Source organism: Rhinatrema bivittatum, chromosome 6 (assembly GCF_901001135.1).
Source record: "Rhinatrema bivittatum chromosome 6, aRhiBiv1.1, whole genome shotgun sequence".
Classification (NCBI taxonomy): domain Eukaryota; kingdom Metazoa; phylum Chordata; class Amphibia; order Gymnophiona; family Rhinatrematidae; genus Rhinatrema; species Rhinatrema bivittatum.
In genome coordinates this window covers 89,465,475-89,478,081 of record NC_042620.1, presented here as the reverse complement: position 1 = coordinate 89,478,081, position 12,607 = coordinate 89,465,475, and the positions used below count along the sequence as shown (strand labels likewise).

The following is a 12,607-nucleotide window of genomic DNA, read 5'->3' as shown; positions in this document are numbered from 1 at the left end:
ATTTTTAGAGATAGGAGTGGTCCTGCAGGACTGGAGAAGAGCACATGTCCCTCTTTATAAAAAATAATATCAAAGAGGAGGAGGTTGTAAACTATAGGCTAGTTAGTGTTTGTTGTGGTGGGAAAATTGACTGTACTGAAGAAAGGATAGTGAAGTATCTAGAACCAGTGAGGTTACAGGATTTGAAACAGCGTGGTTATACCACAGGGAGATTGTGTCAAGCATATGTAATCAATTCCTTTGATTGGGTGCCTAGAGATTTAGAGTCCAAGGGCATGTGCTGGATGCAGTTTACCTTGGATCTCAGCAAAGTTCTAGATTCCATCCTGCATAGGAAGCTTATAAATAAACTGAGTAGTCTGGGAGTGAGGCCAAAGTTGTGAACTATATTAGAAACTAGTGTGATTGAGAAGAGCATGTTAGTAAATGGAATTTTCTCAGAGAAAAGGATCAATAATCAACAGTGATCTGTCCTGGGACTAGTTCTGTTCACTCTTTGGGCCGATACAGTAAAAATCGTGGTAGAGCGGGTGAGCGCCCACTCTCCCGGCACGCGCACCGGCCACTCTCCTGTGCGCGCGATTCAGTAACTTAATTTATTTAAATTAGGGCCCGCGGTAAAAAGAGGCGCTAGGGTCACTAGCGTGTCCCTAGCGCCTCTTTTTTGACAGAAGCGGCGGCTGTCAGCAAGTTTGAAGGCCAACGCTCAATTTTGCCGGCGTCGGTTTCAAACCCGCTGACAGCCACTGGTTCAGAAACAGGACGCCGGCAAAATTGAGCATCCGGTTTTCAACCCACGAGCCGCAGGCCCATTTAAATTTTTTTAATTTTTTAATTTTTAACTTTTTTTAACTTTTGGGACCTCCGACTTAATATCGCCATGATATTACGTTGAAGGGTGCACAGAAAATCAGTTTTTACTGCTCTTCTGTGCACTTCCCCGGTGCCGGTAGAAATTAACGCCTACCTTTGAGTAGGCGCTAATTTTTTAAAGTAAAATGTGCGGCTTGGCTGCACATTTTACTTACTGTATTGTGCGGGAATGACTAATAGGGCCATCAACATGCATTTGCATGTTGCGGGCGCTATTAGTCCCGGGGGGGGGGTTGGACGCGCGTTTTTGACGCGCTATTACCCCTTACTAAATAAGGGGTAAAGCTAGCACGTCAAACGCGCGTCCAAATGCTGGTTAACAGTGCACTGTACTGTAACAGTCCACCGGCACGCACTGTACTGTATCAGCCTGTTTGTGAGTGATATTGCAGGGGGAGTGGGCAAGTGGAAGGAAAAGATTGCATGTTTTGAAGATGACACTAAGATTTGCAACTAGCAGATGTCCCTGAGGGAGTAGATAAAATAAGAAGAAATACAAGAAAGCTGTAGGAGCGATCCAGTGCTCAGCAATTAAGATTCAATGCAAAATAAAAAATAAAAAATTCAGAATCACATTTGAGGTGCATAAATCTGAGAGCAGCACATGTAAGGTGAGATGTTGGTATGCACCACCCAGAAGAAACATTTCTGGATGATTGTCTGATTATCTCGATATTGAAATTGTGTTTCTCAAATCACTTTTAAAAAGCTCTCAAAGCACCTGAGTTCACCTAAACCTATAACTAAAGATAATACTCTTCAATTATTGATCTTATTTAAATTCCTGAGAACTTTTGACATGGTCTGTTATTGGCTCAGAGATTACGGCTAGAAAAAGTGGACCATATTTAAAACTCAGGGAAAAAATTTAGCTCTGTATTTAGTAATTTACAGCATATATTATACAGTCACCCAATGACAAATTCTGATTGTTACTGATCTAAAGTGAGCTCAAAATGAAAAGGTTTGAGAGCCACTCGCTTTAGAGCAGGTATAAATACCGAAGTGAATTTTGCTTTCCCTGTACGTACCAGGATCAGTCCAGACTGTGGGTTATGCTCCCAGTCCAGCAGGTGGAGTCAGAAGCAAAAATTCGAGGGGAGGTCCTATATGACCTCACTCCTTGTGCCTCAATCCTCAGTATCTTCTGACTCCAGCAGGTGTGAGCAGGGGACTGTTTAGTCCCCAGCACAGGTTTTTTCACGTTTAGGCCTTTTATTTTCCTGTTCTTGAGGGATCAAAAAAAAAAAAAAAGAATATAAATAGGATAGAAGACTAGTTTATTTGGGACTAGGTTGAGAGGAACTTGTTAACTATCTATTTTGTCTGTTCCTTTCCCTTGTTCTTTATTTCTTCACGGGGTAAGTGTTTTTTCATTTACTTGTTTAAATTTATTATTTCAGCTCCTAGCCACCTCTTGCCGGTTCGTTTCGGCACTGGAGGGCGGCGTTATTATTATTTTAATTTCTGTCAGCTTTGCGGCGCCTCCCCTAGCTCTCTCTCTCTTCCCGCCCTGCGAGAGTTTTACGACCCGCGGCCCCGCGACGCGCCATTCCCCGGGGCTGCTGGCTTCTGAGAGGTTTTTTATTTTTCCTCAGTAGCTTTTGGTCGATAGGGGAGGAAAGGGCGAGCAAGTTTCGTTTCGCCAAGACCTCTTCAGGTTTAAGCCGTGCCGCCTGTTTTCCTGCCTTCCTGAGGAGGAGGGGATCTCCTACCTCATGTCGAAGACACCGAGCTGCTCCGCTTGTGGACGCTTAGGGAGCCGCCTCTCTAAGGAGGGACTGTGCTCCGGCTGCAAACCTTCTGTTAGGGCAGTCGCGCCATTGGAGGAAGGCACAGGAGACCAAGGAGAGGAGGCTTCCTCTCGTCAGCGGCAAGCCCCGTTCCCGCTGAGTGCGGAAACGGCGGCCATTTTGTTTTCTGAGGACGAAGCTGGATCGGATTTGGAGGAACCGGGTGACCCGATTTTTAGGCAAACCGGCTGTTTTGCCTCCTCCAGTACCACAAGGGGACCAATTTTCAGTCGGCAAGACCCCGGGTGGGCCTCCCCCGGGGCCTCCAGGTTTTTCTCCAGAATTTGTGGTACTGATGCACCGTGCTTTTTTGCAAAGCAGCGGTTCACCTTCGGTTTTGCCCTGGGGACCATCTCCAGCCAAGGTACCACGGCTGGATCCTTCTCTAGGGGGACCTTCACCACAGGGATTGGTTCCTCCCCTAAGCTCAACTCAGATGGCTTCCGGACTTTTAACTGGTCCACCGCGGGTCTCTCCAGTTTTGCCTGATGTGGATGTCAATCAGGACCCCGTTGGAGATGATCCTAATCTCTCTGTGCACGTCGAGGGAGACGATCCCAGAGTACTCCGTATTTTTCAACCGGAAGAGTTAGAGGGACTCATTCCTTATATTCTTCAGGAGATGGATATTGATCCGCCCCCGGATCCAACGCCTTCAGATCCCAAAGTGAAGAAAGGTGACCCTCTACTTGCGGGGATTGCGACCTTTGGCCAAGGCTTTTCCTACGCATCCTAGTTTTCTACAGCTGATCTCTAGAGAATGGGACACTCCAGAGGCATCCCTCAGGGTCAGTAGAGCCATGGATAAACTTTATCCTCTTCCGGTGGATTTTCTGGATCTCTTAAAGGTTCCGGCAGTGGATTCTGCTGTATCTGCGGTGACTAAGAGTACTACCATCCCAGTCACGGGAGGAACAGCCTTGAAGGACCTTCAGGATAGGAAATTGGAAGTCCATCTGAAGAGAATTTTTGAGGTTTCGGCACTCGGAGTACGGGCGGCTATCTGTACCGCCCTAGCACAGAGGGCTGGTTTACGTTGGGTTCAACAACTACTTACCTCGCAGGATCTCCCTTCTGCTGAGGCTCAACAGGCAGATAGGTTGGAATCCGTGATAGCCTACGGTGCGGACGCGCTGTATGACCTTCTCCGGGTCCTCTCTCGTTCTATGGTGGCGGCGGTGGCGGCCCGCCGTCTTCTGTGGCTCCGCAACTGGTCGGCGGACTCCTCCTTCCAAGACACGCCTTGGTTCCTTACCTTTCAAGGGCAAGTTCCTTTTTGGTGAAGATTTGGACCAGATAATCAAGTCCCTGAACGAGAACGCGATACACAAGCTTCCGGAGGACAGACCTCGCTCTGCTAGATCTTTTAGCTTCTCCAGAAACCGATCTCGGAACCAGCGCCGTGCTCGGACGAACAGGCAACAGCCAACATCAAGGACTCCATCTTATCGTTCACAGGGATGGAATCGGTCCTTTCGAGGACGGCGAGGTGGCAAAGACTCTACAGTCCCTCGCTCAACCTCTAAACCTGCGCAATGATGCCAGGTTAGCCCACGAGCTGATCCCTCAGGTAGGGGGTCGGCTCACTCTTTTTTACGAGAGGTGGGTTCGAATCACGTCGGACCAGTGGGTCTTGGACATCCTAAGAAACGGTTACGCGTTGGATTTTGTCCACGCCCCCAGAGACAGATTCCTTTTCTCCCCCTGCGGATCTCTCACAAGCAACGAGCTATACGTCACACGCTTCAGCGTTTGCGTGCCTTAGGAGCAATAAGGCCGGTTTCCGCCAACGAACTGGGACGAGGTCATTACTCCATCTACTTCGTGGTACCCAAGAAAGAGGGCACCTTCCGTCCCATTCTGGATCTCAAGACTGTCAACAGGGCGCTCCGGGTCCCACGATTCCGCATGGAAACACTCAGGTCGGTGTTAGCGGCGGTCCATCGGGGGGAATATCTTGCTTCCTTAGATCTGACGGAAGCGTACCTCCATATCCCGATCCACCCGGATTTTCAACGATATCTTCGCTTCAAGATCCTGGGACAGCATTTCCAGTTCAAGGCATTGCCTTTTGGTCTAGCTACAGCTCCTCGAGTGTTCACAAAAGTTATGGTCGTAGTAGCAGCAGCCCTTCGCCGGGAAGGAATACTAGTTCATCCGTACCTCGACGACTGGCTCATCAGATCAAAGTCTCGAAGTCAGGGGATCCAGGCCGTGGATCGGGTGGTATCCCTGCTTCAATCGTTGGGCTGGATAATCAACTACGACAAGAGTCACCTTACGCCCTCCCAGAACTTGGATTTTCTGGGTGCTCACTTCGACACGGCAGCAGGGCAAGGTGTTCTTACGCCCAGAGCGAGCTCAAGCGTTGAGAGAGCAAGTTCACCGATTCTTATTGCTCCAGGTACCGACTGCCTGGGACTACTTGCAGGTGCTGGGAACTATGGCTTCTACAATAGACCTAGTTCCGTGGGCGTTTGCGCACCTTCGTCCTCTACAGAAAGCACTTCTATCCCGGTGGAAACCGGTATCTCAGGACTACAGTGCAGTCTTGCCGATTCCTCAAACGGCTCGGCTCAGCCTCCAATGGTGGTTAGATCCCCGGTATCTTGCCAGGGGAGTGTCATTGGAGATACCGGACTGGGTGGTGGTTACCACAGATGCCAGTCTCTCAGGATGGGGGGCAGTATGTCAGTCGAGCTCCATCCAAGGCATTTGGACGAAGGAGGAAAGTCAGTGGCCCATCAATCGGTTGGAGACAAGGGCAGTCCGTTTCGCCCTACAGGGATTCCTTCCGATGGTTCGCCGAAGGGCGGTCAGGATTCTCTCGGACAACGCAACCACGGTGTCGTACATCAACCGACAGGGGGGCACAAGGAGCCGCCTAGTAGCGTGGGAAGCGGAAAAGCTAATGCAGTGGGCGGAGCGGCACTTGCTCCGGTTGGCGGCGTCTCACATAGCAGGCGTAGACAACGTCCAAGCAGATTTTCTCAGCCGTCAACATCTGGATCCGGGAGAATGGGTGCTCTCCAGGGAAGCGATGGATTTGATAACACAGCGCTGGGGAGTTCCCCACGTGGACCTCATGGCCACTGCCGAAAATGCAAAAGCTCCTCGCTTTTTCAGTCGCAGGAGAGAGCACGGGGCGGAAGGGAGTAGATGCCCTAGTCCTCCCGTGGCCCACGCAGGTCCTTCTGTATGTTTTTCCTCCGTGGCCCCTGGTGGGGAGGGTGTTACGTCGCATAGAGTCTCACCTTGGTTTTGTGATCCTAGTTGCGCCAGAGTGGCCGAGAAGACCATGGTTTGCGGATCTGCTTCTTCTATCTCACGAGGAACCGATTCGTCTCGGTCACCTCCCTCATCTTCTCAAACAGGGTCCTATATTTTTAGAGGAGGCAGATCGCTTTTGTCTTGCGGCCTGGCTTTTGAGAGGCGTAAGTTGAGACGTCAAGGATATCCGGAGGCGGTTATTTCCACCTTATTAAGGGCAAGAAAGACTTCCACCTCAGTTACGTACATAAGGGTATGGAAGGTATTCGAAGATTGGTGTAGAGTCCGTACTATTGTGCCGGTTCTCGCCTCGGTGGTTCAAGTATTAGATTTTCTTCAGTCGGGCCTAGAGATGGGTCTCGCATACAATTCCCTTCGGGTACAGGTGGCGGCGTTGGGAGCCTTGTTGCATACGGGGACTCTTTCGCCGCTTTCTTCTCACCCAGATATTCTTCGTTTTCTCAGAGGCGTTCGTCAGCTGAAGCCTCCTTTCAAATCGCCCTGTCCTTCTTGGAGTCTTAACTTGGTACTCGAAGTACTAGGAGGTCCTCCGTTTGAGCCTTTACGCGCGGCCACCGTCAAGGACCTTACCCTAAAGACTGTCTTTTTGGTAGCTATAACTTCTGCTCGATCGTATCTCGGAGCTCCAGGCCTTGTCCTGCCGAGAACCTTTCCTCCGTTTCTCTGAGGAAGGTGTTTCCATAAGGACAGTACCTTCTTTTCTCCCCAAGGTGGTTTCTTCTTTCCACTTGAATCAATCTGTGGAACTTCCTTCTTTCTTGTCATCAGATCCCAGACAAGCTTCGCAATCTGGATGTCAAGAGATGTCTAATGCAGTACTTAGCTCTCACCAATGACTTCCGTCTTTCGGATCATCTTTTTGTTCTATGGTCAGGTCCCAGAAAGGGTCAGATGGCTTCTAAGACAACCATCGCTCGATGGCTGAAAAGGTGCGATCGCATCGGCATATATTGGAAAAGGACGTCAGCCACCTCTGGGTGTTAAAGCACACTCTCTTCGAGCAGCAAGCTACCTCTTGGGCAGAAAGTTCATCGGTGTCCTCTCAGGAAATTTGCAGAGCGGCCACCTGGAAATCACTACATACTTTCTCTAGGCACTATCGCTTGGATGTTCGGGCTCCGAGTTTCGGATCTTTTGGAGATAGTGTTTTGAGAGCAGGGCTGTTATCGGCCCACCCGGAGTAGGGGAAGCTTTGGTACATCCCACAGTCTGGACTGATCCTGGTATGTACAGGGAAAAGAAAATTATTTCTTACCCGCTAATTTTCGTTCCTGTAGTACCAAGGATCAGTCCAGACACCCTCCCTGGATTTCTTGGGTTTGTAATGGGATAAGCCTCTGCTCTTTGTTCCTACTTATTATCTATTTATTCTATCTCATCCTGGGGCTCCAGGACTTACTGTTTTCTCACAGTTTTTGGTTTACAAGTTCCGTTGTGGGTTTACCAGTTTTTATTCTTCGTTCATAATTGTTGAACAGTTATCTTTTTTGATCCCTCTGTCTCTTCTCTTTGGCTTTGAAAGTCTTGTTACTGAGGATTGAGGCACAAGGAGTGAGGTCATATAGGACCTCCCCTCGAGCTTTTACTTCTGACTCCACCTGCTGGACTGGGAGCATAACCCACAGTCTGGACTGATCCTTGGTACTACAGGAACGAAAATTAGCGGGTAAGAAATAATTTTCTTATATAAAACCTGGTTTAATGACTTCAACTCGCTGCTTTGAGCAGTTTTCCTAAATCAGGAAAGCAGTCTATAAAATTTATTAAATATTTTCTTTATTCCATTGATGACATAAAAATACTGCAGTTTTTTTTTGTTTGGTTTTTTTTAATAGATATTTGGAGCTATTCGGTAACTCAGTGTGATGCAGACTGGATTCCTTACAATAAATTTTGCTACATGCTGGTAAATGATCAGTATTCCTGGAATGATGCATCTGCGTCTTGCAGAGATAAAAATGGTGACCTAATCAGCATACATTCTTTAGCAGATGTTGAATTAATCATAACAAAACTTCATAACGGTAAGTGTCAAGTAAAATACTTCAGGAATATATTTTCAACTTAGTTCGTTAGGACTCACTTGGTAATGATCTCCTTCAGAAACTTTAAAAAGCTCGGTCTGTAGTAACCAGTTTAACTAGATGGCCAAACAGGAAAATTATTTCTCACAGGACAAGCAGGATGGTAGTCCTCACATATGGGTGACATCACAGGATGGAGCCCAGTCACGGAACACTTTTGTCAAAGTTTCTAGAACTTTGACTGGTACCCACTGGGCCATGCCCTGGATGGCACTAACCCTGCAACCAGCAGGGGTCCCCCTTCAGTCTTCTTTTTTCCATGCAGCAGTAGCCACGCGGGTTAAGGAGCATTACAGAGATTCCTGACAGGAATTTTCCTCACCGAATTACTTCATAATTTACTACCTCACAGGGGTCCCCCTATTCAATTTTTGTTTCTGTGGTGGTCCTGTAAGTTTTTTACTACCCGATTCCGGTTGATTCCCATCGAGTTCAGCCCTCGCGGCCTACTGGCCGTCGACCGCACCGCGGCTAAATTTTTTGAGAGGCCATGGCATCGGGGTTCCGTCGATGCCCCAACTGCACTCGTACAATGTCCATTACTGACCCTCACAAGGTCTGTGTAATGTGTTAAGGGAGCGAGCATGATGTCCTTACTTGCACCAAATGTGCCCTTATGACACCAAAAGGTCACAAGGCTAGAATGGAGAAGATGGAACTTCTCTTACGGTCACAAACTCTGACACCGTCCATAGCCTCGACGTAATCCGAACCGACTCAGTCTATATCGCGCCAGAATCGTGCACCGATCGGTGTCCGACCGGCATAGACGACTCCATGTCCATCGACGCCCTCTGTTCCTCCTCAGCATAAGGACCAAGGAGATCTTCGAGAAAAGCATTGACATCGACACCGGAGGTCTCAGACCATCGACTCAGGCAAGCCCTTGACGTCGCCACCGTCTGAGCTGCCACCGAAAAAAGCCTGTCCAGAAACGGTACCGTCCCTATCTGGCTCCAGGTCATCAAGGCAACCTTCACCGGGAACGGTGATAGGAGCCGCGATTCCACCTCCAACGGTGGTCCCTCCGGCTACGCTTCCGCCTCCTCCTCTGGCATCGGGGCTCCACGCTCCAAGTTTCCGAGAGGAGTTGGATCAGATGATTCAAGAGGCCATTGGCAGAACGATGCAAGGCTTCAAGATTCCTCCGATGCCGGTGCCGATTCCTGAACCGGCTACCGATCCCATTCCTGTAGCGCTGGCACCGCTACTAACGAGGATGGAAGCGCTGCTCGCCACTTTTCCTCCGATGGATCCGGGGGCACCGATGGGCCCAGTGCCCTCCTCCCCAATTCCTTTTTCATCAGCAGAAGGAGAAACACAGTTACTTCCTCCATCGGGAGTTCTATTGATGCCTCAGCCATCGATGTCACTGACAGCGTCTTTGCTACCATCGATGCCGCCGATCCGCCCATTGATGCCCTTGGTGCCTCTATCGATGCCTCCAGGACCTTCAGGAATACCATCATTCTGTCCCTCTAAGGATCCTGGGGTGCTGGTGATGAAACCTATGACACATGGACCTATGATTCGTCCCAGGATACCAATGATTTACCATCACCACCATCTCCTACTGAAAGCAGGAAGCGTTCTCCTCCAGAGGACTTGTCCTTCATTAATTTTGTGAAGGAAATGTCTGAATTAGTTCCATTTCAACTTCAGACAGAACAGGATGATAGACACCAGATGATGGAACTTCTGCAATTTCTGGATGCTCCTAAAGAAATCACCTCTATCCCTATCCATGATGTCCTCTTGGATGTTCTGAAGAGGAATTGGGAGCATCCTGGTTCAGTGGCACCAGTTAACCGAAAGGCGGATACCACATATCTAGACCAGTCAACTCCAGTTTTCCAAAAAACCCAATTGGATCACCATTCAGTTGTTGTTGAGTCAGCCCAAAAGAAAGCCCAACGCTCAAAGCCTCACTCTTCTTTCCCTCCAGGGAAGGAGCAAAAGTTCCTGGATGCCATAGGTTGGCGTGTGTTTCGGGGGTCAATGCTTATATCCCGCATTGCCTCTTACCAACTCTATATGACCCAGTACAACAGGGTCCTCTTTAAACAAATACAGGACTTTGCTGAGTCCCTGTCTCAGCAATCTCATGAGCAATTACATGCCCTGGCTCAGAAAGGATTAGAAGCGGGCAAATATGAAATAAGATCAGCAGATGATATTTTTGACACCACTTCCATGGTATCAGCAACAGCTATTTCTGCGAGGAGGTGGGCCTGGCTAAAGTCTTCGGACCTACGATCTGAGGTCCAGACAGACTATCTGACTTGCCTTCCACTGGTGACAATCTTTTTGGTGAACAGATACAACAAGCAGTGGCACAGCTCAAGGATCACCATGAGACTCTTCGCCAACTCTCCTTGTTGCTTCTGAATATTCCGTGCTTAAGCTAAACATTCAGAAAGGATCCCAAAAATCTTTCTACCGCCAAAGAAATCTTACTCCTCCACCGTCCAAAGGTCGTTCTACTAAGCCTTTACCAGAAAGGCCCAGTCCAGGCAACCTCGCAGGCAAAACCACAGACAACCCCTCAGCCAGGCCCAGCATCTGGTTTTTGACTCTTTCCTAGAGAGCAGCATTCAGCCTCCAACTACTGCCATATACCAGTGGGAGGTCGATTGTGCCACTTCGCAACATCTGGCACACAATCACCTCAGACCAGTCGGTTCTTGCCATAATTACTCAAGGTTATCATCTCAACTTTCTCGCCATTCCGCCGGACTCCCCACTCGGCTGACGTGGGGAACATCCGATCACCTCACCACTCCTGGATCAGGAGGTCTCCCTCTTCCTTCAATCCAGAGCAATCGAGCCAGTGCCCTACTCTCAACAGGGCCTCGGCTTCTATTCCTGGTACTTTCTAATCCCAAATGGCAGATGAAATTTAATGTGGATAAGTGCAATGGTGATGGCATATAGGAAAACTAACCCATGCTATAGTTACACAATGAAGGTTCCTATTAGGTGCTACAACCCAAGAAAGAGATCTAGGCATCATAGTGGATAACGCATTGAAATTGTCGGTTCGTGTGCTGTGGCAGCTTCAAAAAAGCAAACAGAATGTTGGGAATTATTAGAAAGGGAATGGTGAATAAACGGAAATGTCATAATGCCTCTGTATCGCTCCATGGTGAGACCGCACCTGGAATACTGTGTACAATTCTGGTCGCCGCATCTCAAAAAAGATTATAATTGCGATGGAGAAGGTACAGAGGCTACCAAAATGATAAAGGAATGGAACAGCTCCCCTATGAGGAAAGACTAAAGAGGTAGGACTTTTCAGCTTGGAGAAGACGGCTGAGGGGAGAATATGATAGAGGTGTTTAAAATCATGAGAGGTCTAGAACGGGTAGATGTGAATCGGTTATTTACTTTTTCGGATATTAGAAAGACTAGGGGGCACTCCATGAAGTTAGCATGTGGCACATTTAAAACTAATCGGACAAAGTTCTTTTTCACGCAACGCACAATTAAACTCTGGAATTTGTTGCCACGAGGATGTGGTTAGTAGCCAGTTAGTATAGCGTGTTTAAAAAAGAATTGGATACGTTCTTGGAGAAGTCCATTACCTGCTATTAATTGAGTTGACTTAGAAAATAGCCACTGCTATTACTAGCAATGGTAACATGGAATAGACTTAGTTTTTTGGGCACTTCGCCAGGTCTTTATGGCCTGGATTGGCCACTGTTGGAAACAGGAGCTGGGCTTGATGGACCCGTGGTCTGACCCAGTATGGCATGTTCTTAAGTACCTACAAAGAGAAAAGTTCAAGATGGTAACCTTGGGTTCCCTCCTTCCCCTTCTGCAAAGGGAAGACTGGCTCTGCTCTCTAGACCTTCAGGACGCTTACAACACACATCGCAATAACTCCATCTCATCGCAAATTTCTGCGATTCCTGGTAGGCCCAAAGCACTATCAATACGGAGTGCTACCATTCGGCCTGGTGTCTGCACCATGAGTCTTCACCAAGTGCTTCGTAGTAGAAGCAGCATTTCCTCAGGACTCAAGGTGTCCATGTCTACCCCTACCTCGATGACTGGTTTGATCAGGTCTCCCACCCAGCAAGCTGCTCTGACGTCTCTATGTCTCACCTTGCATACCCTGATCTCCCTATGGTTTCTCATCAATTACCCAAAGTCCAACTTAGTCACATCACAAACTCTGTCGTTCATAGGAGCAGACTTGGACACCTTCAAAGCAAAAGCATTTCTTCCTTGAGAACGAGCTCTCACTCTCAATTCTCTCGCCCATCAACTACAGTCTCTAAAACGATCAACTGTGCATCACTTCCTAGTGTTGTCTAGGACACATGGCCGTCCTCGGTACATGTCACTCCAATGGCTTGTCTCGCCATAAGAGTCATGCAGTGGAATCTAAGGTCACAGTGGATACAATCATCTCAACCACTGTCAGCCATTGTCCACATCACCAACCCACTTCACTATCTCTGGCTTGGTGAAGAATCAGTCCAATCTCCTCCAATGCCTTTCCTTTCCAGGCTCCAGACTTCAAATAACCCTTACAACCGATGCCTCCAACCTCGGCTGGGG

The 12,607-nt window shown here is 48.4% G+C and overlaps 1 protein-coding gene across 1 annotated transcript in view; it reads left to right on the top strand.

Annotated features, from left to right (window-relative positions):
- LY75 (lymphocyte antigen 75) overlaps positions 1 to 12,607 on the top strand; it is a 397,255-nt gene that overhangs the window by 137,150 nt on the left and 247,498 nt on the right. The window contains exon 7 of the mRNA XM_029605582.1: positions 7,793 to 7,981. Within this exon, the coding sequence (XP_029461442.1) occupies positions 7,793 to 7,981 (189 nt within the window). The remainder of the gene's footprint in view (positions 1 to 7,792; positions 7,982 to 12,607) is intronic.